This window comes from Xenopus tropicalis, chromosome 2 (assembly GCF_000004195.4).
Source record: "Xenopus tropicalis strain Nigerian chromosome 2, UCB_Xtro_10.0, whole genome shotgun sequence".
In the NCBI taxonomy this organism is placed as follows: Eukaryota; Metazoa; Chordata; class Amphibia; order Anura; family Pipidae; genus Xenopus; species Xenopus tropicalis.
The window spans coordinates 86,487,675-86,515,674 of NC_030678.2; the positions used below are offsets into that span (position 1 = coordinate 86,487,675).

General features: G+C 38.3%; 3 protein-coding genes across 5 annotated transcripts; 2 read left to right on the forward strand and 1 right to left on the reverse strand.

The window, feature by feature from the left end:
• Positions 1 to 10,328, forward strand: LOC100216114 (uncharacterized loc100216114). 3 transcript variants are annotated; one of them, XM_031895749.1, is made up of 11 exons: positions 1 to 103; positions 344 to 580; positions 1,634 to 1,793; positions 2,694 to 2,819; positions 4,399 to 4,572; positions 6,301 to 6,518; positions 6,609 to 6,770; positions 7,623 to 7,764; positions 7,848 to 8,068; positions 9,140 to 9,291; positions 9,477 to 10,328. In XM_031895749.1, the coding sequence occupies exons 2-11, from the start codon at positions 378 to 380 to the stop codon at positions 9,554 to 9,556; spliced, it is 1,638 nt and encodes a 545-aa protein (XP_031751609.1). In that variant the 5' UTR covers positions 1 to 103; positions 344 to 377; the 3' UTR covers positions 9,557 to 10,328.
• eif3i (eukaryotic translation initiation factor 3 subunit I) lies at positions 9,692 to 23,691 on the reverse strand. Its single transcript, NM_001015781.1, has 11 exons — positions 23,658 to 23,691; positions 19,846 to 19,938; positions 19,219 to 19,306; positions 18,988 to 19,053; positions 18,292 to 18,441; positions 17,505 to 17,632; positions 15,103 to 15,213; positions 10,919 to 11,008; positions 10,765 to 10,838; positions 10,600 to 10,692; positions 9,692 to 10,512 (listed from the first exon to the last, which is right to left on the reverse strand). The coding sequence occupies exons 1-11, from the start codon at positions 23,658 to 23,660 to the stop codon at positions 10,431 to 10,433; spliced, it is 978 nt and encodes a 325-aa protein (NP_001015781.1). The 5' UTR covers positions 23,661 to 23,691; the 3' UTR covers positions 9,692 to 10,430.
• A 115-nt stretch (positions 23,692 to 23,806) lies between these two features.
• Positions 23,807 to 27,127, forward strand: tmem234 (transmembrane protein 234). The gene is made up of 5 exons (XM_004911605.4): positions 23,807 to 23,896; positions 24,583 to 24,794; positions 25,074 to 25,140; positions 25,218 to 25,310; positions 26,531 to 27,127. Exons 2-5 carry the CDS (start codon positions 24,627 to 24,629, stop codon positions 26,599 to 26,601), a joined length of 399 nt encoding a protein of 132 aa, XP_004911662.1. The 5' UTR covers positions 23,807 to 23,896; positions 24,583 to 24,626; the 3' UTR covers positions 26,602 to 27,127.
• The last annotated feature ends 873 nt before the right edge of the window (positions 27,128 to 28,000 follow it).

The window sequence follows — 28,000 nt, forward strand, 5'->3', positions numbered from 1 at the left end:
CCATCCCCCTTTACTCTGCTGGGTGTCAGGACTGTGTTAAGCAGAAGGGAGTTGTCTGGGGCCTGAAGCGAATTGTTATCACAGAGGGGGCTCAGTACTGCAGGCAAACAAACTTTATTTTGCATCTGTAATGTGTGTGTAGAATTGCTCTTGAGGACTTTCATGTATCTTACACTTGTACACATGTGACAGCGTATATTTCCTATATTGCTTCCCACTACATTGCTAGTTTCTCTCTTAAGCCAAAATACCCTTTTCTCTTTGTGTTTTTCTACTTTTCCTCCTACTTATTCCCTGGCAGCCCTAACTTTACATTAAGTTGCTATTTTTTCTTTTGTTACAGTCCTCCGTGACACCCTTTTCCAAGTTGCATTATTATGGAGTTGTCTGATCTCATCCAGACATCCCAAGTGGAGAATGTCCGTGTTCACTGCCCTTTTAAGCCCCCAATGATAGGTACGCTGTGTGTAAGTAGCCACCACCTACTTCTCTGCGACGCTTCTGTAGGTGACAGAGATAAAAGAGAGGATATCGCTGAGTTGTGGCTTTTGCATTGTGCAGTGGATAAAGTGGAAAAAAGGTAAATATAAGAATAGATGTCTTATTATCAAAGATGCACCAGGGTGCAATGTTAATCCTTGTCTTGTTACCTGTAGCAACCAATCAGCAGATAGCTTGTAAGTAAGCAATATGTTAGCAAATATCTGATTGGCTGTTGTGAATTACTAGATCTAAAGAACATTTGCTATTACATTGGCTCATAGGTATGTAGTCCTACTTCAAGGAGCAGATATGGGGGGTGCATTTGTCACAGGTTTACAGATAAATATATTTATTTTCATTTTTAATACCTCCATGGTCATTTATGTATACTGCTTTTCTAATTTTACCCCATTTTCAGGATATTAGAAAATTTGTGATGTATGCTGTAACCTGGATTAACAGTGGCAGAATATAAAAAACAGATTTGACGCAAATTTTGTCACATTTATTTACATCGGGCATTCTTTTTTCCATTAATAACTTTCAGAGTATGAACTGAGGAAAAGATCATATTGCTGATCCCCAGCCAGACTTCCCACCCCCAGACTGCAATACTTTCATACTCTGCTTACAGACAGATAGATAAAAACAAGACCCACTTTACACACTTGTCAGTAAAATTAATTACACATACATATTAGGGATGCACTGAATCCACTTTTTTAGGATCCGGCTGAACCCATAATCCCTTGCGAAAGATTCGGCCAAATTCCAAACTGAATCGGAATCCTAATTTGCATGTGCAAATCAGAGAACCCTGTGCAAAGCGCATGGGGAAAAAAATTCTATTTCCATGTTTATGTGACAAAAAGTCACATGGTTTTAAGGATTCGGTTTGGCCAGAGGCATGGATTCGGCCGAATCCAAATCCTGCTGAAAAAGGCCAAATCCCAAACTGAATCCTGGATTCCGAGCATCCCTAATACATATGCAAATATACATACAGCCAGCATATGTGACAGTATCTTCCAACCTACATATAATCAAGGAACATTATCTGTAGCACCTCCCCATATATAGTACAAGCTGTAGTTCTCTGTGCAGTATTTTGGGTTTAACATACAGTACATTCATTTCTTCCATGCACAAGTGTTCAGAATATAGGGCGTTTGCAAAACACAGAGAATGGGCAAGAGATGGATGTTGAATCTGGCTCAGGAACAGTCACTCTCAGATGCAAGGACTTACGGGTAATACACATGGAGATCCCAGGGATGGAAGAAACACTGAACATAGCTCGTTCTGTGCAGGTCAGTTAAATATTGATGTAATATATGTTCCACAGGACCTTCAATGAACATGGTTTCTGCTTTTACAAGTTGACAAATAGTAGCATAGGGAAATGATACAACCACAAACCAAGTGAAATAGACAGATTTATTTATTAAATAGTTATCCAGCACTGCCCAAGGATATCTGATGTAACACCTTATAATAGAATAATTTTTTAAAAAAAGCACTCCGCATTGCAGAACATTAGCGTTGCTAAATAGTTTTCTAGTTCTGTGTAACACTGCAATGTTATTGGTCAAATAGGCAGGTGGGCTGGTACCCAGCACTGCTTGAGAAACCAATCAGGTTTGTGAGAAGTGAACCAAATAATCAGGCTCAGCCCCATTTGAAAACCAAAGGTAAAGGTTTTGTTGCATTTGGTCTTACCTTATGATCGGAGGGCTGTTGTAGATAGGGGGACTGATGTTTAGTCATAAAAAGTAGTTGCTGACCTCCAATAAGATAAGAGACTAGTCCCAGAAAAGTTTTATTGCATTCTCTGTGCAAATGAACGTCATGTTCATAAAATAACACAGCGGTCACGTCATATTCATAAAATAACACAGCAGACAGTGCCCCAAGATAGGCAGAGCCATTGCATGTGGATGAAACGATGATGTCCAACACATAAAGAATAAGGCAGAAATAAGCAAAATAAATATATAAGATATATATTTTTAACAAAAGCTAAATCAGCAAGCTTCAATCTGTATGTATGGAGAATGCCTAACTTGCTTGCCCATACATATTGCTTTTTAATGAATTCTTTAGCTTTCTTTCCCCATCATTGTTTGCTTTTGTGCAAAGGAGGTGAGTACACAGGAGAGATGTAACCAGTTGCAATGATAATTTATATACTTTTTAATAATGTTTTGCAGGCCCTCTCTTCACTGGATATAGTCACTCTGAGTTACCCGTTTTTCTTCAGGCCTCCTGGGTACAGCTTGGGGCATGGGTGGCCACGAGATACAATGGAAAACTTCTACCACAAAATGAGAGCTGAGGTGAACAGCCTATTGGCTTTAATTTTTTAAGGGGGGGAATAAAACAAATATCTGATTTACAAAAGGAAATTCTGCTACAATTCCTGGTAACTGATTGCACAACATCAAAGTTGTGCTCCTAAATCATAAATTCACATAAAAAATGAATAATACATACTGTAGATATAGCTTCACAGGACAACTAAACCGAATAAAACGAATATGGCTAGAAAGTTTGTATATTTTATACTGAAATTACTGCACCAGCCTATAGGTTCAGCAAACCTATAACAACAGTAATAACATAATAATTATAATAAACCTATATATATTTTTTAACTTCATATACAGGGTTACAAAATATAAACCTATAATTACAGTAATTATCCATGCCGTTAAAGTTGTGGCAGCAACTTGGCAGCAAGTATTTTGTATTTTGTTAGAGGTGTCAGTAACACACACATGCTCAGTGTTCTATGTATAGCTGTTGAGAATCTAAGCTTAAGGGTCATCGCAAATCAAGTAGAAAATAAAGTTTTGCTGTCATAGAAGATGATGCTGCAGGGCTGATAATTAAATTGTGATGCAAATTGCACTGGTTACTGAGCTGCCATGTGAATCTAAATTAATTACTAATGAGACTTGTATTGTGGCATTCAATATATACAGAGCATGTGCAGTGAAAAGCAGAAAAGAAGATGGGGAGCTACTGGGGGAAAATTAGGAGACACAGATCTTCACTTCTAAAGGGCTTTGGTTTCCTTGGGCAGGTACAGAAGCCCAAAACATAATGTGCAACATTTCTACCCTACTTCTTTGTTTAGGTTTCATTTAAGTAAGATCTCTCATTTACATCACATGCAGTCAAATTTTATAGTGATACATAGTGATTAACTTGGTAAAAGTTTAAGGACTGGCTCCATCAAAAACACAATTTTTTCTTTGGGGTCCAGTATAAGTATAACATCTGGGTCCTTTGTAACACACTGAACAATACTAAAAATCTATTTCAGCATCTGTCCCTTTATTTTACCTTTACCCTTTTTTCCCTTGCCATCTTCACCTCCAGCTGTTGGTGAACTACACACCTCAGAAACTTCTTGCAGCCTTAGGGCAAGAGCACATGGATCACAGAGCCGCTTCTCTCAGCCCTCCATTTTTCCATCAGGCTGAGACAAGCGGATCTTCTTCCCAACACTGCTCCCTGTACCTGCACGGAAAACTACAGTATACCCCTGTAAAACGTGAAAGCAGGTGTTTTCAGGTGGACCCATGCTCCGCTGCATAGGGAAGTGGGTCTGCTTCTCTCAGCCTGACAGCTCTATAGCAACTCTATGCTCCCTGTGCCCTTGCTGTCTGACTATATGGAAGAGAAAGTTGTCAAAATTGTGACAATATCCTCAATCTGCTGTACAGTGCCATCTGGTGGTAAGGTGAGATGTTGCATCAGGTTAGATGTCATTGATTTCAAATGGTCTTCCCCACCCCTGGTTGTTTCTACCCTGTTTGTAATGACACACTAACTCCTGCCTTACCAGTTACCTGTCTGTATGTATGACATCAATATACTCCTTTTATTTATGTAAATGTTTCATCTTAGACAGATGACTGGAGATTGAGTGAAGTGAATTTGGATTTTAAGATTTGTCCCAGTTATCCAGCAAAGGTTATTGTGCCCAGAATCTGCTCTGATGAGACCCTGCAAAAGGCAGCGGCTTTCAGACAAGCTGGACGATTTCCTGTCTTGAGCTACTACCACAGCGCCAACCAAACGGTATGTAAATTAAGAACTCTACCCCCAACCTTGCATTTCCTTCCTTTTGCTCACACTCCGAAGGTTTTTGGTAATAACATACTACATTCGGTCAGACCATATATAATAGCAAGCAATGACACATTTAATGTTTCCTCTGTAAAACCACCTTTAGCAATAGTGATGCATGAATTGGTATTAATAGCAGAAGTGTATCTAAACATACAAATATATTTATAGCTCTCATTTACATCTATATATCCCCACCCCTGCCAGTGTACAGTGTCGGACTGGGCTGCTGGGACACCGGGAAAAATCCCGGCAGGCCCCGGCCCTAGTGGGCCCCGGTGACCCAGACTCGACCCTTGTCGGCACTCCCTCTGCCCGAAAGTTCCTTCCTTGATGCATTAAATTTACGTGCGCTCATGGGAGGATGTCGGGTGGGGGCCCCTACAGGGGAGGGGTTAGGGGACGCGGCCGGCAGGCGCACCTGCTGGACCCCTGGGGCGGGAGCCCCGGTGGGCCCTGCACCCCCCAGTCCAACCCTGTCTGTGAGCACTTGTAGTTGTTCTAGTACATCAAAGGGCCCCCAAATCAGTACAGGTATCAGACCCCTTATCCGGAAACCGATTATCCAGAAAGTTCTGAATTATGGAAAGGCCATTTCCTATAGACTCCATTTTAATCAAATAATTCACATTTTTAAAAATGATTTTCTTTTTCTCTGTAATAATAAAACAGTACCTTGTACTTGATCCCAACTAAGATATAATTAATCCGTATTGGAGCCAAAACAAATCTATTGGGTTTGTTAATTTTTTTAGCAGAATTAAGGTAGGAGATCCAAATTACAGAAAGACCCCTTATCTGGAAAACCCCAGGTCCCGAGCATTCTGGATAACGGGTCTCATACCTGTATATACAAAATACCTAAAATAAACAAAATCAAAATTCCCTGGGAGTTTTAATTCAAGTTTCCTTGAGCTTAACTAATGTTTCATATTGATAGACCTTCTCCTAACAGAATACAGAAATGCTAAGACTGGCATTTTGTAATTACTTAAAGGAACAGTAACATTGAAAAATAAAAACGTTTTAAAATAATTAAAATAATTAATAATGTACTGTTGCCCTGCACTGGTAAATGTGCGGGATGGCAGACGCGGCGGCGCGATTTCGTGCAAATCACCGAAAAAGACTCGCGAGGCTTTTTCGCGATTTGCGCCGCCGCATCTGCCATCCCGCCGGCGACTTACATGTTCGCCGGTGGGATGGCAGGGGGAAGGCAACTCGGGGAGATTAGTCGCCCGCGAGCAGGGAGTTTTGCCGCGGGCGACTAATCTCCCCGTGTACCAGAGCCCTTATGGATTTGTTGTAAAAGTGTTGTATACACAGTAAAAATTTGTCATTACTGTAAAAATGTCATGGGTACGTCGAATTCTCAAAAAGGTTGAACACAATAGCCATGCCCAGGCGGAAATAATTACAGAAAATTGGTTTGTGAATAGGTCGGCGCACAAACAATATTTTTAGGACATTTTCCTTTACATTTTTGTGAACACCCCATGTCTTTTTATGAATCCCAATTTTCTAATATTTACTTATTAATACTTGCCCCACTGTCTTTTTAGCTAGGTAAGCATCAATTGTACAGTTGTTTGGTAACACTTTTTTTTTTTTTTTTTTTTAAAGCATTTACACCTTTTAAATGAGCCTTACATAACACAATTTCTTTCAATTAAACTTTAGGCATTGCTACGCTCTGCCCAGCCTCTTTTTGGCACAGCCCCACATCATTGTAAACATGATGAAGCTTTGCTGAATGCAGCACTAATGGAGCAATCTTCTGGTTTCATTATTGACACCCGCTCTGCCCAGGAAGCAAAACAAGCCCGGAATGAAGGCGGTGGAACAGAGAGTAAATCCAGGTATCGGAACTGGAGAGTACTCCATCGCCCCCTAGAGAGGTAAAACAATTGCAGTTGGGCACAAAGATGATCTGTGTCTACATTATTTATTTTCTGTTTTGAGTTGAACAGACTCTCAATTTTCTCTAGAGGCCATGCACTGCAGGATAGTCTGGTCCGGCTTGTTGTTACGTGCTATGACCCTTCCATAGGAATGACTCGTTGGCTCAGCAAGTTGCAGGCTGCACGTTGGCTTTCACATGTCAAGGAAGCCTTAAGCACTGCAGGACTGATTGCTGAATGTATAGAGAGGTAAGGCATAAAAGATTACAGATGATGTATACATTTAGACTTATGTACTGCTTAAGGGCGATGACTCACAATAAGGCAATTAAACTCCTCTGAATGCTTTTTTTTACCAGCGACAATCTAAATTGCCAGTAAGAAAATGTATGCGTTCCTTTGGCTTTCCAAAGTCACCTAAATTTTCCTCACAAGGCAACTTTGGAAAGCCAAAGCATCACATTTTCCTACAATTTACATTCTTGTCGGTAGGAAAGCATTTGAGATTAGTTGCCACAGCTAGAGATTAATGGCAGGCAACTAATCTTGTGTGTCATTGCCCTGAAGCTTGATACTACAGACTGCTGCCAAAATGTAGTTTAAATCTGGCGATTAAATGTTTGCCACCTGCAAACATTCTGTAGCTCAGACAGTAGCCAGTAGTTTGCAAGTTCCCTTTAGAATATGAAGTACGGTATTCTCATTCTTGGTTTTATCCTAGCTAGGGCCAGAGGGGGTTGAATTTCAAGAAATAGAATTCCTGAGAATAAAATGAACATTCCCTCTGTTTCTCTTTCACTTTTAGTTGCTCCTATTGATCTTACATTCTGCCTTCAAAATGCAGCCTGGTTAATGAGTAAATGAGTCCTAGCAACCACTTAACGTCAATGAAACTTCAAACCTAAGTGTTGCAGAATGAAAAATAAAAGTTCAAAGTGATTCCTTACAGGCTGTTTTGTAGGTTGCTGGAAACAGGCAGAATAGAAACAGCAGTTTTAAAAGCATACAAAATAATGAGCAACTAATGTGGATTTGAGCATGGAATGAACAGATTTGTTTCCTAATCAGAAATTTTCCCTCGATGTATCTGTATCCCTACAGGGAATGCGCTAATGTGCTTGTGCATGGAGAAGACGGCACAGATAATACCCTACTGTTGACATCCCTTGCTCAGCTCATCCTGTGCCCAGAGAGTCGGACAATGGATGGATTTCAGGACCTTATTGAGCGAGAGTGGCTACAGGTGATATATAACTTGGGAAAGGAAGTTTAAGCCTTTTGACCTTTCTGCACAAATATTTAAACATTTTGTTTTGCAATTTCTAGGCTGGACACCCTTTCCAACTGCGTTGTGCCCAATCTGGATGGTCCCAGAGCCGGGCTCAGCAAGAATCCCCTCATTTTTTGCTTTTTCTAGACTGCTGCTGGCAGCTTGGGCGGCAGTTTCCTAGAGCACTAGAATTTAATGAGAGATTTCTATGTACACTGGCAACTCATGCATACAGTTCAGAGTATGGATCATTCTTGTGCAATAATGAGAAAGAAAGGTGAGGTGTTTTTTTTCTCTGAATTTTATATGGAATTACATGTAGAACCTGCCAGATGCATGCAGGCACTAGGTTGGAAGACACATCATTGAGAACAGATGGTGAAAATCACTTTCAGGTTTTATTTAAGTACCTCAAAAAAGTCTGTTAGCATGGCCACAGGTATTAAATCCCCAATCTAGAAACCCATTACCAAAAATGCTACAAATTACAGGAACGTTCAATAACACACACTGTGCACCCTGAAACTATAGTGCAGGGCCTTTCTCTTCTTTCAGAACAAATTACAGGAAGGCTACCTCCCATAGAGTCCAATTTTAGCAAAAATAACATATTTATCTTTAAAGGAGAAGTTAAGTCATTTTGGCAGTTTACTGCCAATAGATTTGCCACTTTAGTTCCACCTAGAACACTACATTTATTCTGCAGAAACTATTACCATACCTGATTAGACAGCCCTAGAAGCTTTCTCTGTTTGTGTTAGACAGAAGCTGCCATTTTAGCTTGGTCTTTATAGCTTCCTGCTGTATAGCTCTAGCCATTATAGCTCAGATTACACATTCCTATGGGAGGGGGAGGGAGTTCTTAGCATTCTTATGGGAGGGGGGAGCAGGAGAGAGGAAAAAACTGTGCAGAATCTGGCCCCAGGAATAAAGGATTTTTGTAAGAGAGGAGGTCAGATACCCTAAGAATATATTTACAAAAAAAGGAGACAAGAAATTCTGTGTTTCTTTTGATAGAGGAAGCATTTCTGTAAGTGCTTATGGCTCTATTTACATAGACCTTTCTGATAAAGCTTACTTAGTTTTTCCTACTCTTTTAAAAATTAATTCCTTTTAATCCTTAACAGACCAGTAGCTTGTACTTGATGGTAACTAAGCTGCATTAATCAATATTGGTGACAAAACAATCCTATTGTGTTTTTTTTTTAGCAGACATAAGATATGGTTATCCAAATTATGGAATGATCTTAGATTAGGAACCCAGGTCCTGAGCATCCTGGACAATAGATCCTATACCTGCCCTCTTTATTGCATTAACTTCAAAAAGTCACAATTATTTTCCCACCAGATGTCAGTATGAGGTGCAAGATCGGACACACTCGCTGTGGGGTCACCTTAACCAGCCAAAAGAGCGACAGCAGCTTCTGAATCCAATATATCAAGAAAATCCTTTAGTTATCTGGCCTTCTGTTGCACCACAAAGCTTACAGTTATGGGCAGGTGAGGCAAGCTGCAAAATCATTACAAGGTACCTCTTGTATAGTTCTTGTTTTTGTATGCAAGTTGTATATTCAATGTATACAGCTGCAGAATATTTTGGCGCTTTAGATACATTATCAATAAGTAGTATATAATACAAGGTAGTAATGTGGGTTCTAAAAACGAATATTTTTTTATCTCATCAGGTTTCTTTCTTCGATACCTGCTACCCTTAGAACACACAGAAATGGCATGGATGAAGATGGTTGAGCTCACAGGAGCATAAAAAATGCCTCCGACAGAAACAATAACTTTAGAGGTTAAAATAAAGTCTCAGTGCCCACGTGTCCAGTATATCAAAAGATTGGAGGGGAAACAAAAAGGTACAAATGGCTATCTAAACAAATGTAGTACACAAAGATAAGTTAAAGGCAGTTTATTTCTCATACTGTCAGATGTTGTTTCAGAGGGAAAATACAAACCACCCCTGACATCAAAGCATAAATCCATTTAATAGAAATTCATGCCTGTTGCTTTGTCCTGGATTAATGATAATTGCAGTATGTTTCCAACCTGAGAAGCTGCATGTGAATTAAAGGATGTAATTACTGAGCCCTCTCTGTATAGCACACCCAATGATTAAAGTGATACTGACACTAAAAAACTACTCTCAAATATTAAAGTACAGTAAAAGTTACCTATAGTTCTAGTTGATAGTCTGCTTTTCTAAGCAATGGTTACTTGAAGATCCTCAATATGACTGTTTTACCAACCTGTCAGAGTTTTAAATGCTAAAAGACTACTGCAGCCCCCTCACAGAGGAAAAAGGGGGATGACATAGGTAATGTAAAAGCATTGGCCAAATACTTTTAAGGCAAAATTATAAATAGCATGCAAAAAAAGTGTTACAGTAGATTTCTTGTGTCACTATCTCTTAAAAATGCATTGTGTTATTTTCCTTCCCACAGATAAATGTATGTGAAACATTTTGGTGGGGAAAGAACAGTGGCAAAGTATGTTTATTTTGCTTCAATAAATATAGTAACATTTATTGTAAAGATATCATTGAGCAGTCAATACAATTGTGTGTGTGTGTGTGTGTGTGTGTGTGTGTATGCAAAGATGTGAAGTAGGATATAACCAAGCACGAAGCAGCTGTCTCACGACTCAAATTCAAAGTCGAAATATTGTGGGTCAAAGTAATGTATTCTAACGTATCCATCCTCTCCTCCGCTGCTGTAACTAAAGATGCATAAAAAAAAAAAAAGGAATAAATTCCTGATAGGTAAAACTGTACATTTCTATGCTACTAACGTCACCTTAACTTACCTCTTGCCATCTGGATGGAATGCCAAACTGTTAATAGGCCCAAAATGGCCTTTTACTCTGCCAAACTCCTCCTCAAAAGCCACATGGAAGAACCTTAAAAGATAAGGAAATTAAAAAGTGGCCTAGTAAAGCCTATAGGTTTGGTCAGGAGGGACTCTGACTTACCTGGCCTCAAACTTTCCAATTCTTGTTGATGTTGTGGTTACATCCATAGCTTCCTGTCCTCCTCCTAAAACTACCTACAAAGCAGGGGCACATGTCAGCAACAGAATCTTTACATACTGGCACAAGGCATTTACATTTCACAATAAACACTTACATGGTCATATATGGGTGAGATGGCAGCAGAGTTAACAGGTCTTTCAGTCCTGAAAGTTTTCTGATGCTCAAGTGATGTACTGTCAAACAGCTGTAAAGAATACAGTAGATGAATAGAAACTGAAAAAAGTCTATTGAAGGGTTATTGAAATTGTACGTGTTAAAGATATGATATTAAGTTTCAAAGTGTAGGACCGAAACATTGGTTTAACACCAATAAATATTTTCACTTATTTTCTAAGCCACACAAGTGCTCAGTTATCATCATATTGCTATATTGCATAGCACCTGCGCCACTGACTTTCTTTTGGGAGTGCGCTGCCACCATTTAATCCTTGTATGTACAGGTAAGACTTAGGTAAAACTGAAAAATGTATAATGAACCACTAGAATTCTTACTGAATAAGATAATTGAGCATAGGACTGGCCAGCACAAGAATGTTTTTGATGTAGTTGGTCAGTTTGAATTTATTGCAACATATGGACAAACAATCCCTGTTTTGTTTAAAGGAGAAGGCATTTCTTAATACCTTAAAGGGGTGGTTCACTTTTAAGTTAACTTTTAGTAAATTGTAAAATGGCCAGATCTAAGCAACTTTTCAATTGCTCTTCAATATTACTTTTTATGTTTTTTTTTTTTTTTTTGTCTTCTTCTAACTCTTTGCAGCTTTAAAATGGGGTCACTGATAATATACTGATAATGGACCAGTGCAAAGAACCAGTTGTCTTTGTACAAAGCAGAAGGCAGGTATATATAACAGTAATTTATCATACAGCAGGTCATTTTGTGACCTATGGCTTAGGTAGGGAGTTGAAATAGAAAAAGTGCATTTTTTAGTGTGGGGAGCATGGGCGTCCGCAGAAAATTTTCCAAGGGGGGGCAAGTAAGCTAGCATCATCCTGCAACAGATAAATATATATATATTTTTTTTTTTTTGCAGGATGATACTAGGGGAGGCTAAATATGGCCCATACACAGACTGACCTACAGCTAATGTGACACTTAGTGGATTCACTGCTGACGTAAAAAGTTAACCTCCCAACTACCTCTTGCCGTTCCCACTGACTCCCAGGGATACTGTACAAAAGTGCGGGTGGGGGTGCTTTTTTTTTTTACCCTAAAATGTTTAGTATTAGTAGTAAAAGTATTCATACGCGCACTTCTGTTAGGGGATCTGCAAACATTTGTGTTTGGGATCAGTTAGCTTAAAGGGGTAGTTCACATTCGAATTCACTTTTATTTTTAATGGTTTTTCAGTTATTTAGCTTTTTGTTCAGCAGCTCTCCATTTGGTATTTCAGCAGCTATCTGGTTGCTAGGGTCTTATTTACCCTAGCAACCAGGTAGTGATTTAAACAAGAGATGGGAATATGAATAGTTAAGGGGCCTACTTGGAAAAATAAGTAATACAAAATTATAATAATAATAAAATTGTAGCCTCGCAGAGCAATATTTTTTGGCCCCCATTTGAAATCTGTATAGAGGCAGAAGAGAAAGGCAAATTATTCAAAAAAATTAATTAGGAAGACCAATTGCAAAGTTGCTAGGAATAGGCCATTTTATAACATACTAAAGGTTAACTTAAAAGTGAACCACCCCTTTAGATGTGTTTATGTTAGTTTTATAGCAAGAAAGGCAGTGGGTACTGACTCCCCATTATATACAGTGAGATGCAGTCCGTATTTACAAACCCAGCACATTATATGCCATGAGGAGCAGTGGGTACTGATGGCAGATATTCAGGCCCTGGCACTATAACACTGGCACGGATACACAACATTGGCCCCACTGTAACTAACTATAAATGAACAAAACAATGACAAAAAAAAAAAAAAAATAGTAAGTGCAAAAAACAACAACACATATATAAACACACAATGAGCTTTTTCAGAGGGAAAGAGTTAACTTACCCTCCATGTGTTAGGGTAGGGGATAGATTATAAATTAAACAATTTAATGTCAGCTAGTGATTCTTTAGAACTGTATAGTACCTGTGGGATGAAAACTGCAGCAAAAGTTGAGAGTTGGTTCTCAGGTAAAGTTACAGCTGCAGATTCATCTTTTCAGTCTTTATTTCTGTTTCCAGTTTGCAAAATCTCCCGATCCCTGTGTGCATCTGTGCTCTGATTGGTCAATTTTACTGTCTGTCAAGGAAGCTGTGCTCTGATTGGTGAATCCACAAGAAGAAAGATCCAATCGGAGCACAGCAAAAACGGGCTTGAGGGGAAAGTGCAGAAACGGAGTAAGGTTTTTGGTTTTTTTGCTACTTTTCCAGGGGGGGGCAAGTGCCCCCTCTTGCCCCCTTCTGTGGACGCCCATGGTGGGGAGAGAGGTTTTTATTTAAGTGTTATCTGTCAGAGAACCCATTAGCTGTTATTAAAAACTTCTTCAAGCAGATAATCCCAGTTTTTTTGCTCACACAGAGCAGGAAAGTACTTTCTCCAGTTGAGTAAAAAAATGCAGTCATATTAATGTTATTATTTTATAATAGCATACAGTATGGATAGTTTCTTTGTTTTATGTTGCAATAAAATACAGCAAAGCTCTGAACAACTCATCTACATAAAGGAGAAAGAAAGGTAAAAACTAAGTAAGCTTTATCAGAAAGGTCTATGTAAATACAGCCATATGCACTTACAGAAATGCTGAACTTCTCTGAAAAAAAAGTAGTAGTGTCTGTAATTCCTGTGCCAGAGACATGCAGCTTTCTGTTCTCTGCTCTTTCCTGTTCCCCCCTCCCACAAGAATGCTAAGAACTCACTCCCCCCTTAGGAATGTGGATCTGAGCCAATCAGCAGGAAGCTGACTCATAGTCTTACTAACTGAGCATGTTCACTTGGCCTGCATGTCTGTGCAGGAGTGAGGCATTATGGGAACTTTCTTTACACAGCTCAGCATTTTTTCTTCCTGTTTGGCTTCAGACAGGTGAAAAAAGGGGAGACTTAAGGGCACTATTGAGACAACTGAAGATATGCCTGCAGCTTGAGATTAACTCTTTATTAGCCTTTCCTTCTTTTAACTCTACCAAACATGGGCATGCTGAGCACCTGTACAAAATAATGAAAAGTGTAAAAAACAAGTTTTCACCACCACTAGCAGATTACTACTTCAACTTGGCTATTATTCACATAGACCAAAGTGTTCAATGTGATATGAGAAGTACCATAATGTGATAGTGCAGTACCATAATATAGCAGACTATTCCACAAATGATAGCAATTAATGGCAATCAGTTGGCTAAGCCACAATTAAAAAAAAAAAAAAAAAAGTCTCTTCAAACAAATTTGTGTATAGCAAAAAGAAAATGCAAAGGAAAGCTGCCAAGGAAAACACAGCCAAGTCTTACGATATTTACAGGTGTAATCCTCCCTATAAGGCTGAACTGCACCAGTTCTGTTCTCATATCAAACTGAACACTTACGTTTATGTTGATAACAGCCATGGTGGGGTAGCATTATACTAAAGTAACTTTTTGCTGTAGGTTCCTATTAGTGGAACCTATAATCAGTGTGAATTAAAAAATATCAGTGTGCAGCTGTGCACCTTTCTTACACTGTATACAGTTAAAGCACATATGGATTTTTTCTTTTAACTTGTGTTGATAAAATCTAAGATATTGAGAAAATTATTTGGGAATCATGGCTGTCCATTTGTAATACAAACCAAACCATGGGGCATATATGCTTTAACTAGAGCACTGGTGGCAGCATGAAGGTAAGTTTGGGGGATATTTCTTATGCTAATGCTTATGTGTACTTCTACATACACCTAAACATCCTGCTTAGGTCAGTTACGGTTAGATCTGGAGCATACACATATTTGCTGTTCTAGATGTTCTTAAACTATTGCTGATTATTACACCAATGTTTTCTTATATCTGTAAGCCTGTTATGAGCTAAAGGGACCCTGACAAAGGTTTTCATGCAGACAAAAATTAAACTTTTCAATTTATATAGGTTTCAGCTAGGAGGCCAGTAGCACACATGGCATTTTAAATGCTGCTACCTGCAGCGGGGATCAAAGCTACTTGGTCAAGATCACTGATGGATATCATTTAACAGATGGATCAAAGATCAATATACCAACACATTTTAGGACAGATAAATTCTGCTTCCTGAAAATAACTCAGGACAAATGGCATTTGTGTCATAATTCACCAAGCTTCAGCAGATGATTGTGCCTTACCTTGGAGGTGCAGTCTTTGGATGCTGTAACAAACATTGTCATGTCTCGGGATGTCTGAATGTCATTGATCTGCTTGGAATGCTCTTTGATGCTGTTAACTATTTCCCCAGACTGAAAAGAAGAATATCAGATATAATTGGTAGCACATATGGCAGCAATAGTTATTCCACAAATCACCTATAGTCATTTTTTCTATTTCACTTATTGATTCGGTTTGTTAAAACTGTAAGAAGCAGTAAATTTAAAGTGCGATTGCTATGGGTATATAAGATATTTCTAGTAGACATTAAAGGATAAGAGTGCCTTACAATAGTGAAATAAATAAACATGCTTAAATAGTAATCCATAAAGTCTAATATTTCTGTTCATTAGGCAGCTGTCGCTGCACACCTTCAAAGGTGTGGTACTGAAATTTAAGAAACATCTTTTGAGAAAGTGAAGTTGTTGCACCATGCTAACAACTTATTAGTGCTTATTTTTTATCCTATTGTGCCACATAAATGCATCAAACATACAAAGAATACGGTCAACTGACAACACCAACAATGGTTCTACTAAATCAAAACTACTGTTTTAAAATGCAGACCATTTGTCACGTGTGGCATTTCCTTCACACATGGAGAAAATCCAATAAGGCACTCTACTGCTATTACTAATAAAAATATTAGCGAATGAATATAAAATGATAGATTGGCCTGTCCAACCAACATATGGCAAAAAATTATCCAGATGTGGACAGGAAAGGTATGATTTTCGCATCTGTTTGAGGGCTGCATTGGCTCATTGATGCAGTCCTGTCTCTTAAGGCTCGTAGTCTCGTTGTAGTAATTAGATTATTTGTCCCCAGGGCCATCAAATAAGCCCAATATCACCCACCTTAGGGCTCTGGCACACGGGGAGATTAGTCGCCCGCGACAAATCTCCCTGTTCGTGGGCGACTAATCTCCCCGGATTGCCATCCCACCGGCGAAAATGTAAGTCGCCGGTGGGATGGCACACGCTGCGCAGGCGATTTCGGCAAATCGCCGAAATTGCCTGCGCAGCGTGTGCCATCCCACCGGCGACTTACATTTTCGCCGGTGGGATGGCAATCCGGGGAGATTAGTCGCCCACGAACAGGGAGATTTGTCGCGGGCGACTAATCTCCCCGTGTGCCAGAGCCCTTATGTAGGAATATCTGCTCATTTGCTGACTTCTTTAAACGAGTTAATCTTGTAGTGTATGACCAACGTTAGTAATAGCAAATTACATTGATAGTCAGTATGAATTACTACAGTTGAATATTAAAAAAATGCATAAAAACATAAACTTGTGGTGTAGCCTACTAAATATCCAGGGGTCACCACAGGCTATGCAGCTGGCAACAAAGAATTAACTTAGTGGACTTGCCCTCATTTGGCTATAACCAAGAATGAATTGGACTTATCCAAGTCTTTCTCAGCATTTAAACACAACCAAAGAAAGCTATATTCCCTTAGTGTTGTGCAAGACTTGGATGCTCTGCTAAGTAGAAGCAACACACTGCTTTATCTCAACAGAGTTCCCAAAACACCGCGCAGAACTGAAAGGGTTTATAAACCCGCAAAGAGAGAAATTTTGTTAAACTGCAAAATTAATTTTGGAGTCCCTAATTGGAAACATGTTGTGAAAATTGTCAGTACAGGTATGGGATCCCTTATCCAGAAGCCCGTTATCCATCTCCCATAGACCCCATTAAAAGCAAATAATTATTTTTTAAAAAAATTTTAAAAAATGATTTCCTTTTTCTCTGTAATAAAACAGTACCTTGTACTTGATCCCAACTAAGATATAATTAATCCTTATTTGAGGCAAAACAAGCCTATTGGGTTTATTCAATATTTAAATGATTTTTAGCAGACTTAATTATAAAGATCCAAATTACGGAAAGATCCCTTATCCGGGAAACCCCAGGCCATTACTTTAATAAAAAAAAAATCAGCTGGTTAAAACTCAACTCAGTCTAAAATATAAAAAAAAAGGTATGGGACCCATTATCCAGAATGCTTGGGACCTGGGGTTTTCCGGATAAGGGGTCTTTTTGTAATTTGGCTCTCCTACCTTAAACAGTAATTAAACCCAATAGGATTGTTTTTCCTCCAATAAGGATTAATTATATCTTTGCAGGGATCAAGTATAAGGTACTGTTTTATTATTACAGAGAAAAAGGAAAACATTTTTAAAAATGTGAATTATTTGATTAAAATGGAGTCTATAGGAAATGGCCTTTCCGTAATTCGGAACTTTATGAATAATAGCTTTCCTGATAAGGGGTCCGATACCTGTACTTGGAAGGGTAAATATATCATTTTAGGTGAGCTTATCTGTTTACTCAGTTAATCAGTACATGCCATAAAGTTAAAAATAATCATCTTGGGCTTTACCTTGGCGCTGTACTGGTTCAGCTCCCCATTCTCATGGCCAGCGATTATGTTCTCTCCAAGTGGTCCCCACACTGCACTGGTTATCTTTGACTCACTGCAAGGAATTTTCATGTATGGCTCGTTGTCTTCTACACAATAATAATAATAGGGCATTCATTGCAAGAAAATTGTTATCCGTGATGTACAGAACATTTTTATAAATGTTAATTTTTTAATGCAACAAAAAATCTGGACCCTTCACCACCTGCACGGACAACTGAGGGTACTACTGGTGTGCAGAAAACAGGAATATACTAAAGAGATTAAAAAGAATCACATACTGCATTAGGTCTGTATATATTTAGGCCAACTGCCCCTGGACCCAGTTCTTGACATAGGTAGAGCTAGTTTAGTGTAGGTTCACCCTCATATCAGTTGTGTTAACACCAATTAGCAGTTTCCCATCAGTTACTACGCACACAGGGTGGTACAGGCACTTATAGCTACCACATGCGTGATAAAGCCCTGTGATAAAGACGACTTCTATCTAATCAGGATATTTGCTGCATAAACTGTATTAGAGTAAAGCCCTCAGTGAGGCCAGAGGAAATGCCCTTTACTGTGCCACATGGTGAACTCCTAAGTAACATCAAATGTATTATATGGGGAACCTGGATTCCCAATATAATTTTACTGGGTATTATATAATATAAAAAAAATAAAGGCAGCTTCTCCATTTGGATGCCGCTCTAAATACTGACCACGCAGTAACTACCACATAATTGTTTAAGTCACTCCATGGCCTTACCAATTTGTGTAGGGTCTCTCAAGTCAATGAAGCTCACAAAGCACTGGTACCCCATCTGTTTGTCAGTGGAAAACATGATTATGTTGCCACCAAAATCGAAGCCGCAGGTCCTTACAGCTGAGTTTGTCTCTAAGAGAGCCAACTGTTTCCCTAGAAAGACAAAAAAAAGTAGGGTAGTAGGATAGCTTGAAATCTACAAGGAAGATGATAAAACAGAAAAGATATCATTGGGCATATTCTCTAAAGGGACAAAAATGTAAAAATCTGATGCTACATATATACATGGAATGAAATATACTTATTATTTACATACAGTCTGGTTGTTGTAATTTCCAGCCCATTGTTAATTATTGATAGTTGAAATAGTTTCAGGTTGGTAAATTTAAGATGGCAAGTTCAATTTTTTTATGGTCATGTACAAGTACATTAGGAGCACATTATATACAGAAAGTGGATAGGTTTTATTTGGCCAACCAAATTTGGGCAGATCGCAAATTTCCACAAGGTTCACCTGTGGTGAGTTGAAAGGTTAATATATCTTTGTGTATTTTGTGGGGGGCTCTCTATATACAGCAATATGTATTTTAGATTTAGTATATCACCAAAATCTGAAAAAAATTTTACAATTGGTACAGGAAGGATAACAAAGGATAAGCAATACATGAACATCAAGGAGTAATTTCTCCAGCCACTAACCTGTTTCACAGTCCCACAGCCTGCATGAGTTATCTGCAGATCCAGAAAGTACATGCCGCGTGTCCCCTGTCTGAAGTTAAGAAAGTAGACCACCAAAAAAGTATGTAGTTTGTCATTAAAACATAAAAAAGTCACTTATATGTATGTATTTAGTATTTCGTAACAACATAATTTTATTATGAAGACTTCACCTATACTGAAAAAAAGTGTAAAAGAACTCAATAAGGATACAGTCCACATCCACACACCAAACTGCTCCTGTGTGTCCACTGTAAGTTCCCAGACGCTCTCCATTCACCGAATACCAGACATTAACCACCTATGAGACAAGACACAATTTTAAATAAAACTATGAATTGGGTTTCAATGAAAGTGGTAATTTTGCCCAAAAGCCTTGTTCTGCCAAAGCAAAAATGTTATAAATTTCTAAATTCATAAAGCAATCAGAGGCAATTGGCAACCCTCCAGAAGTACTTGTTTAATAACTCCTGGAAGAGCTGCTTGTTAATTAATGTTATAAAAACAATGTAAATGATTTCTATAATCAAATCAAAGTACATCCTGTTTAAAAGAATGTATTACAATCATTTATATTTTTAAAGCATATAAAATTGATAAATTGCTTAGAGAACACATGAAGCAGGCAAATACTTTAGATTAGCCCCTCCCTCTTGTTTTATTGTATTTAAGAAATACAAAACTAGATGATCTCTTTACATTACTGAAGTAAAGCAGACATAATTATAATATTAACCTAGCAACTGTTGATCACAGTGCTGTACCAGTGTGTATGGACAATATAAAATCAAAGACTGAAGTTATAGATATATTACATTGCCACTTTGTAATTATACTCACTGGATCTTTGGCAACAGTGAAGAGTAGGTCCCCATCACGGTTGTACTTGATCTGAGTGATGGACCTTTCATGCCCTTGGAGTAGAATGGGTCTCTAAGAAAAAAAAAACGGGTTATGTCAAGTTTCAGAAAGAAAAGCAGATTGTCCTTTGAACTTTATAGATGTGTATCAAATATTTGTTGTAATTTCTATGACAACTGAGTTTATGGACCTTTGTGTGGACATATTTTGTTTACGGTTTACCTCTTTTACTGCCAACGACGTATGGGATAGGTCGTGGCAGTAAAAGGGCTTAAATGCCAACGACGTGTCCCATACGTCGTTGGCATTTAAGCGCTGCTCTCTGCAGCGGACCCTCCAGGAAGCAGCAGACGCGATCGCATCGCGTCTGCTGCTTCCTGCTTCCTATCTCCCCCAGGAGCGCCGGCCCACTGAGGAGGTCTTCAGGAAAAGGTAAGGAGTTTTTTTTATTTTTTTCATTTACACACTTACATACATTTATACACACTTACAGCACACATTTTAGCAGTTTTTTTTTTCATTTTTCACACTTTTATACACTTATTTACACTCATATACACACACTTACACACTATCACACAACTTTTACACATGTACACACATGTATACACAAACACTTTGTTTTTTTTTTTTTGTTTTTTTCATTTTACCACTTTGTTTTTAGTTTATTTTACCTAAAAACTGTTTATTTTGACAGCGTGACTATTGGATCAGATATTCTGACCACTAATTACGCTGTCGTGTGACTTATTTTGTTGTTTCACTTATTTGCAAAATTTTGTGGTTTTATCGCATTTTATCCCTGTATAAGTGTTCCTAATCTGTTTTTAGCGTAGCTTTGCCAGGTGTAACTTTGGTGTACAAAAATAACTTTACCTATTTTGAATTCATCAGAATGTGTACTTTCCAAAAATATATGGTTTTCTGGGGGTCTCTGTATAGTTGGGGGGGGGGTTACTGCACATAATACGCTGTCAGGGGGCTCTGTGTGCAAAAGCTGAGTTGGCAGGCGAGAAATCCATATGCGCTATTTTTGTTTTGGGGTCAGTACATACCGCAGACTTTGGTATATCTATGCATATTGGGCATCAAACTGTTCAGTAGGCCTCTGGTGTTCCTATTTGGGGTGACTTGCCTTTGTACGCAAGAAATTGTGTGAGATAAATGCGGCAAATTGCAACATTTTTAGGCGATTTTCTGAAATGTCATAAAAACCAATAACTTTAGGAAAGCTTTGCAGATTGGTACTTTGGTGTAGAAAGGACTCTTTACCCTTGTTGGATTTGTCAGAATGTGTACTTTCCAAAAATATATGGTTTTGTGGGGGTCACTGTAAAGTTAGGGGAAGTTTGGGCACATAATACACAGACACTGTGATTTGTCTTTATCTGATCTTTATCAAGAAATTGTGAGATAAATGCGGCAAATTGCAACATTGTTATGCGATTTTTGAAATGTCATATAAATCTGCAAACTTAGGAAAGCTTTACAGCTTGGTACTTTGAAGCAAGAAGAAATGTTTACCCGTCATAGATTCGGGGAAATGTGTACTTTCCAAAAATATATGGCTTTCTGGGGTGAGCGTACTTTTTTTGTAGCATTATCCCACATAAAGGATGTAAATGTGTTGATTTTGCAGGAGCTGAAATGATAGATCATATGGAGGTATGTTCCCACTGGGGCCCCTACATGCCACATACTTAGGTAAACCTATACAAATTGGGCATCAAACTGTTCAGTGGACCCCTGGCGTTCATATTTAGGGTGTTTTATCTTGGTACCTAATGCTATGTGGTAGATAAGATGCTGCAAAGTGGAAGCTTTGAGGGGATTTTTGGAAATGTCATCAAAATTGCTAACTTTAGAAAAGCTGTGTGGCTTGGTACTTTGGAGTAGAAAGACATGGGTACCCATTTTAGATTCGGGGGAATGTGTACTTTCCAAAAATATATGACTTTCTGGGGTGAGCGTACTTTTTACTAGCTTTATCCCACATATAATGATGTAAATGTGTTGATTTTGCAGGAGATGAAATGGCAGAAATGACAGTACATATGGGGGTATGTTCACATTGGGGCCCCTACATGCCACATACTTAAGTAAACCTATACATATTGGGCATCAAACTGTTCAGTGGACCCCTGGCATTCATATTTAGGGTGTTTTATTTGGTTACTTTATGACCTGTAGGAGATAAGATACTATAGACTGGAAGCTTTGAAGCGATTTTTAAAAAAAAATCACAAATTTTGATAAAAACCAATAACTTTAGGAAAGCATTGCAACTTGATAGTTTGGAGTAGACAGACAGTTGTGCCTATTCTGTATTCCCCAGAATCTGTTCTTTCCAAAAATGTACAATTTTCTGGGATAAACCTTCTGTTAGTGGAATTTTTGGCCTTGAAATCTAAAGTATGCAGCTTTCTGGAGCAGTGCTTTGGAAATTTGGTAGTGTACTGCTGGGAGTTTTTGACCTATACAAGTGAGATCTCCATAAAACTATATATATTTGGTATTGGCACGTTCAGGAGACATGGGACTTTCCAAACCAGTTGTATATTCGTGCATAAAATAATTTTTGTTTCTAGTATGTGTGATATTATGGAAAATTAGATTTTTTTGCATTTTTAGACATTTAGAAGCCTATATCTTGTTACAGAATTTTAATTACACAAACCTAAAAGCTTAGGTTGTTCTGAAAAAAAACGATATATTGTTTTCCTGGGTAAACTAAAAGTCCCCCCGAGGAAAGGCCCCTAAAGTGAAACAGTGCAAAATGTTCAAAAACTGTCTGGCAATACAAGTTCCGCTTTGACCAAAACAGCTGGCAGTAAAAGGGTTAAAGAGTTTGTTCACCTTCAAATTGAGTTTTAGTAGCAAAGAACCTAAATAGAAAAATAAGTAATAAAGAGTAACAATACAATTGTAGCCTTGCAGAGCAATAGTTTTTCAGTTGATGGGGTCAGTGACCCCCATTTGAAAGTTCAAGAGAGTCAGAAGATGAAGGCAAATAATTAAAAAAAACTATAAAAAAATAAAGTTAAGGTGAACCACCCCTTTTTGCTGGGTTCTAAACCCACTAAAACAAAAAACTGACTGCAATCAAAATTTGAAGAGACAGTGCATATTGTAGGACAGCTAAATTGATTATGATAATGCTACCTCTCTCATACTCCTAATTCACTTCTGAATTGCTGAAGTAACTGATATAGCATCCAGGCTTGTACCAGTACATCATCTCATTATTCCCCAGGCATAAACTCCACCTGCACACAATGTACTACTTCTCTCCTCCTCTGTCACTCTCCAGAACCCAGCTGTATTTATGTTAGCAGAAAAAAGGTCATGTATGCATCAGCCTTATTGTCCTCCAATACCCATTAATAACTTTAGTTAGTGATTTTGCAAAACAATGTGTATCTGCTGCTGGTGTTTCTACGTGTGATGTGTTACACTCAACTAAGTGTTGCAAGAGACACAAACATTGTGTGTGTGTGTGTGTGTGTGTGTGTGTGTGTGTGTGTGTGTGTGTATGTATGTATGTATGTATGTATATATATATATATATATATATATATATATATATATATCTCTCTCTCAAATTACCATTCTACTATTACTGTTCAACATGTCAACATGTGAACGAAGGGTCGGGCTGTCGGTGGGAGAAAACAAATATGAAAGTTAGGCAGAACTCTGGGAAAGATGGGGCCTTCTTTATGGAGTGAGCGAACCAGATCCAGAAGCCAGGATCATTCCAGGTTCGGCATTCGAGACACCATATTACTCACCATTTTACAACCCGCTCGGCCCGGATCAGGCGCGTGTGGAAAGAGGCCGGAAGTTGAGAGAGCGGAAATCTAGCCACAACCGCTTCTCTATGATCAAGAAAACAGGAAGTGTACTGGCTTCAGAAAAGGAACTTGTAATTTGCGTGTAATAACTGCTGGGAGTTGTAGTTCTTAGACGTTCGGAGAGATACTGTTGGGAATTAGAGTCGGCATTTTAACACCTCGGAAGCCACAGATCTGTCAGTCATTTCAGTATTACATGTTCTTCTCTCTGACACCTCACTGTATACATGGCATTACAGCTCACAGACTTTTATCTCTTCCTGGGATCATGGGAGTTGTAGTTACGTTTATGTTTATCATACGTGCCAAATTGATGATCTGTAAACTTAATTTGTAACCTTACGTTATTAAAGAGCTAAAATGCGCAGACTTCTCACATGAACACATATATTGACTGTCTTTGGATGCTGAACTTTGTAGCTTATGAACAGGCAAAGTGATTTACAAAACTGACCTTAATAATATAATGTGCCAGATGTAATAATGTGTAGATTATACATTGCACCAGCAGGAGATATTATACCCCTCTTAGCATCTGGATTCAGTAATGTGTTTTAAAGGGATATTATACTCCTTTCAGCAAATGAATCCAGTCATTTTTATTTTCAAGAGATATTATACCCCTTTCAGCATCTGGATTTAGTAATGTGTTTTAAAAGGATATTATACCCCTTTCAGCAAATGGATCCAGTATTTTTGTTTTCAAGGGATATTTTACCCCTTTCAGCATCTGGATCCAGTAATGTGTTTTAAAGGGATGAGGTGGCTTATACCCTGTGTTCAGGGCATTATATATCCTGTTCAGATCCTGTCTGTATTATGTTTCCTATATAACAGTTATTACCAACTACTCTTTCAACAGCACTTTGTGCCTGTAGAGGCAGGACCCATCAAAAATTGGCACTTATGACTCTCCATACAGTAGAAATGTTCTCCTTTCTGCTGGTGTCCTTGCTGTGGGGAGTCACCAACCCTTTCTTACGTAAGGGAGCCGAAGGCATGGAAAGTGTAAGAGAGGAGAAGACCCTCAAGCAGTTGCTATCAGAAGCTAGATTTCTGATCTTCAATTACAGGGTAAGACTTATAGCCTGGGATGGCACAGTTGTTTTTAATTTAGTCACAATAGAGGCTTTATATTGAATCTGCATAACCATCACTACATTTAGGGGAAGATTTATCAACGTTCGAGTTTGATATTTTTTCAAGATGGCTAAGTGACATGTATGTTGAATATAATGTACTTGCATATATAAAATATAAATTCACCCCAAAGTATTTATATATGAAATATGCATAAGGCATTATTTAGTTGATAACTTTATTTTGACATTGTGTGGTTGTTGTGATTTTCAGTATGTTATCCCATTCTTGCTGAACCAAAGTGGATCATTGGTGTTCTACCTGACACTGGCATCTACAGGTAGGACTCTCTTGGTGTATTGAAACAGGTAATTTTACTATTGACATAGGATAATCCTGTATCTCATCTCTCTGTAGAGCTCTCGCTCGCTGTTCCATTTTGCAATTCTCTGGCCTTGGTTTTTACTTTTGTGACTGGGATGATTATTGGAGAAAATATTGGAGGAAAAAGTAAGCAATTATGTTAAAGATCTACCATGCCTATTACACTAATTTATCAATGTCTTTAGTCTCATGTAATTTGCATGTTGTGTTCCACATGAAGGTATGTACAGTTTACAGTGCGTGAGATATAAATGTGCTGGTATTGGCATATTTGTAATTGACAATGGAGTATGTGTGCTATTGTATTAATAAATTGACTGTAAATACAGTATTTTTGCTTTAGTTTAAATAGTTGGTAAAGTAAATTCAGTACATAGGCTGTGATTATGATGTCTTTAAATGCAAGTATGTATTCTAAGGTAGCTAGAATATGCAGAATGTTGATATTTAAGAATAAATCCAATGTTGTGCAGCAGTCATATTTGTTACAGGGAATGTACTTGTGCTACAACAGGTGTAATAACCATGATTCTGAAGGAAGCATGTGTGTAAATGAGAATGCAGCATATTTTTATAGGATGGTAACATTGAGAAATGTGAATGCAGTGCATGTGGTTAGTGCTAATATCTGTGAGTGTAAATCTGGTATGTTTGTTATGGGAGCTGAAATATAAATGCCATTGTATGATGGAGCTATTGATATAACAAGTGTGATTCCAGGATTTGTGCTAGAGAGGTGACTTTTGGGAAACTAAATATCATGGGACCCATAGATCACTGCTGTCTGGTAGTTTTTATCTTATGAGCCAATTATTCACTATTTCACGTTTCAGAGCTATAAGGCTGTAGTCCCATGGAGCAAGCAGACATCTAAATGCTCTGAAATGCCTACGCATTGTTCGGCATTCCGAAGTTGGCTGCAGGAGGTATCTTGGTGGGCAACTAACTCGCTCCATGGGACATTAGCCTATACAGTAAAACAATGATACCAATTGGTCATCTTAAAGGGCCATAAAGCTCTCTTGGAGAGCCTCATTTAGCCAAGGACCTGTATAGCCTATAGCTGAGTACATAAGGGTGGAGCTTAATGTACTTGTCTGTGTTCAGCTTACAAGGATTTACATGTGTTGTAATTTATGCTGGCAAAGTCTGGGAAAATGTGTATTTTGGAGTGTAGTTGTGTATGTTGTATAAATGTCCATATCTAATGTTACTGGGTCTAGTTTTGAATACATTGTTTGTGCTCTGGTCTTATGAATATATATCACATCCCCCCCTCAATCTATATTATGGATTTTGATAATGTCCCTATACTGTAATGGCATGTAGTTTGTCTCTCATCTCAGGAGCTGTGCTTGGAATGTTTCTCACTACACTTGGGATCACACTCTGTGTTGCAAGTTCTGTAAACAATTAAAGTTATTTCCAACTGAAGCCACTACAAACAAGGACCTGAATAAGATGAAAATCAGACTGGAGAGTCTTTCTGCATAGAGGGCAGGCCAAACATTTTTGGAGACAGGTGCAGATTATACCCAGAATAAGATGGTCTGCATTAAATTTGCTTCAGTGGAAAGAAACAATGGAACCAGGTTCTACCTAGGAAGATTTTCATAGAATAATAAATGTATATGCTTAAATTTGTAAGTTGTGTATTACAGAATATTTTGCACTTTCTATAGCGGCATTAGTAACAAGAGACTTTGTAAAGTTTTGTTAGATTTATTGTAGATAAATGCATTGTTACTTATTTGAGGTATCATATGTCGCACTTGTCTTGGCAGCCTGTGATGGCCAGTTTTGGAAGCTTGGGTGCTGGGTTTTTAGATAGACCAACAATGCAGCACAAAACACCTGAAACTGCCCTGTGCATCATTGCCCTAATACTGAAAGTGATACCAGTGATGACGGTTACCTTTACTGTAAAAAAAAAAAAAAAAAAATGAAATCATGCTACATATGCTGAGATTTCTCATTGTCACTAAAGTAATGTAAAAATATTTTGCAAAATATGAGTATCTCAAGCATATGTTTTGAGGCACAGAAACAAAAGATTCAAATTCATGTGATGACTGATAGATTCATGTGGAACGGTTATTTTAAAGAAATACTTGCCTTGTTCATTGTGTGCAGAGGTAAAGGGTGAAGACACACTCAGCTACTCGCAGCAGCTTTTTCATGACTACTAAACCCTAGAAAATACCCTGCCATAGACAATACTCAGAATTGTCTTTGCTAAAACACACATAGAGACAGTTATCAGTAAATGATCAGCATTGTCTATTGTAGTAGCCACGACAAGAAGCTGCTACTAGTAGCTCAGTGTGTCTTCACCCTAAAGGAACAGTAACGCCAAAAATGAATCTGCCCGGCTGCAGATTCAGTGCTTCCAGGTGTAGGCATAGATTGTTCACTTATCCGCAGGCTGAAAATCCTCCCGTGTGCCCTTGCCCTATAACTACTATTGCTTGGTAGCAAATAGGTAATTAGAAAGATGATAAAAAAACACCTCTTGTGCACTGTGCGGAACACAGCATCATATTTGTGATTTACGCTAGGAATGCACCAAATCCTGTATTTTGGTTTTGGGCTAAATCCTTGGGTATGGATTTGGCTGAATACTGAGCAGAATCCAAACCTGAATGCGGAAATTCACAAAAATGCAGATGTAGAATATACAGAATTTGATGCACGCAGCATTTGGTATATTAGATTTGGTTTGGCCAGGTTTTTGGATTTGGGCAAATCCTGCTAGAAATGGTTTGGATTCGACCAAATCCCAAACTGAATCTGGGATTTGCTGTATCCCTAATTTA

Excerpts from the sequence above, each read along its gene's own strand:
- LOC100216114 (XM_031895748.1), top strand. The coding sequence starts at position 378 with ATGGAGTTGTCTGATCTCATCCAGACATCCCAAGTGGAGAATGTCCGT. Across the intron at positions 1,794-2,693 it reads ACATAGCTCGTTCTGTGCAG|GCCCTCTCTTCACTGGATAT; the intron begins GTCAGTTAAATA and ends AATGTTTTGCAG. Across the intron at positions 6,519-6,608 it reads CTCCATCGCCCCCTAGAGAG|AGGCCATGCACTGCAGGATA; the intron begins GTAAAACAATTG and ends AATTTTCTCTAG.
- eif3i (NM_001015781.1), bottom strand. Across the intron at positions 11,009-15,102 it reads CCAAAGACTGCACCTCCAAG|CTGTTTGACAGTACATCACT; the intron begins GTAAGGCACAAT and ends TATTCTTTACAG. Across the intron at positions 10,693-10,764 it reads ATTGGAAAGTTTGAGGCCAG|GTTCTTCCATGTGGCTTTTG; the intron begins GTAAGTCAGAGT and ends TTATCTTTTAAG.
- tmem234 (XM_004911605.4), top strand. The coding sequence starts at position 24,627 with ATGACTCTCCATACAGTAGAAATGTTCTCCTTTCTGCTGGTGTCCTTG. Across the intron at positions 24,795-25,073 it reads TTCTGATCTTCAATTACAGG|TATGTTATCCCATTCTTGCT; the intron begins GTAAGACTTATA and ends TGTGATTTTCAG. Across the intron at positions 25,141-25,217 it reads CCTGACACTGGCATCTACAG|AGCTCTCGCTCGCTGTTCCA; the intron begins GTAGGACTCTCT and ends ATCTCTCTGTAG.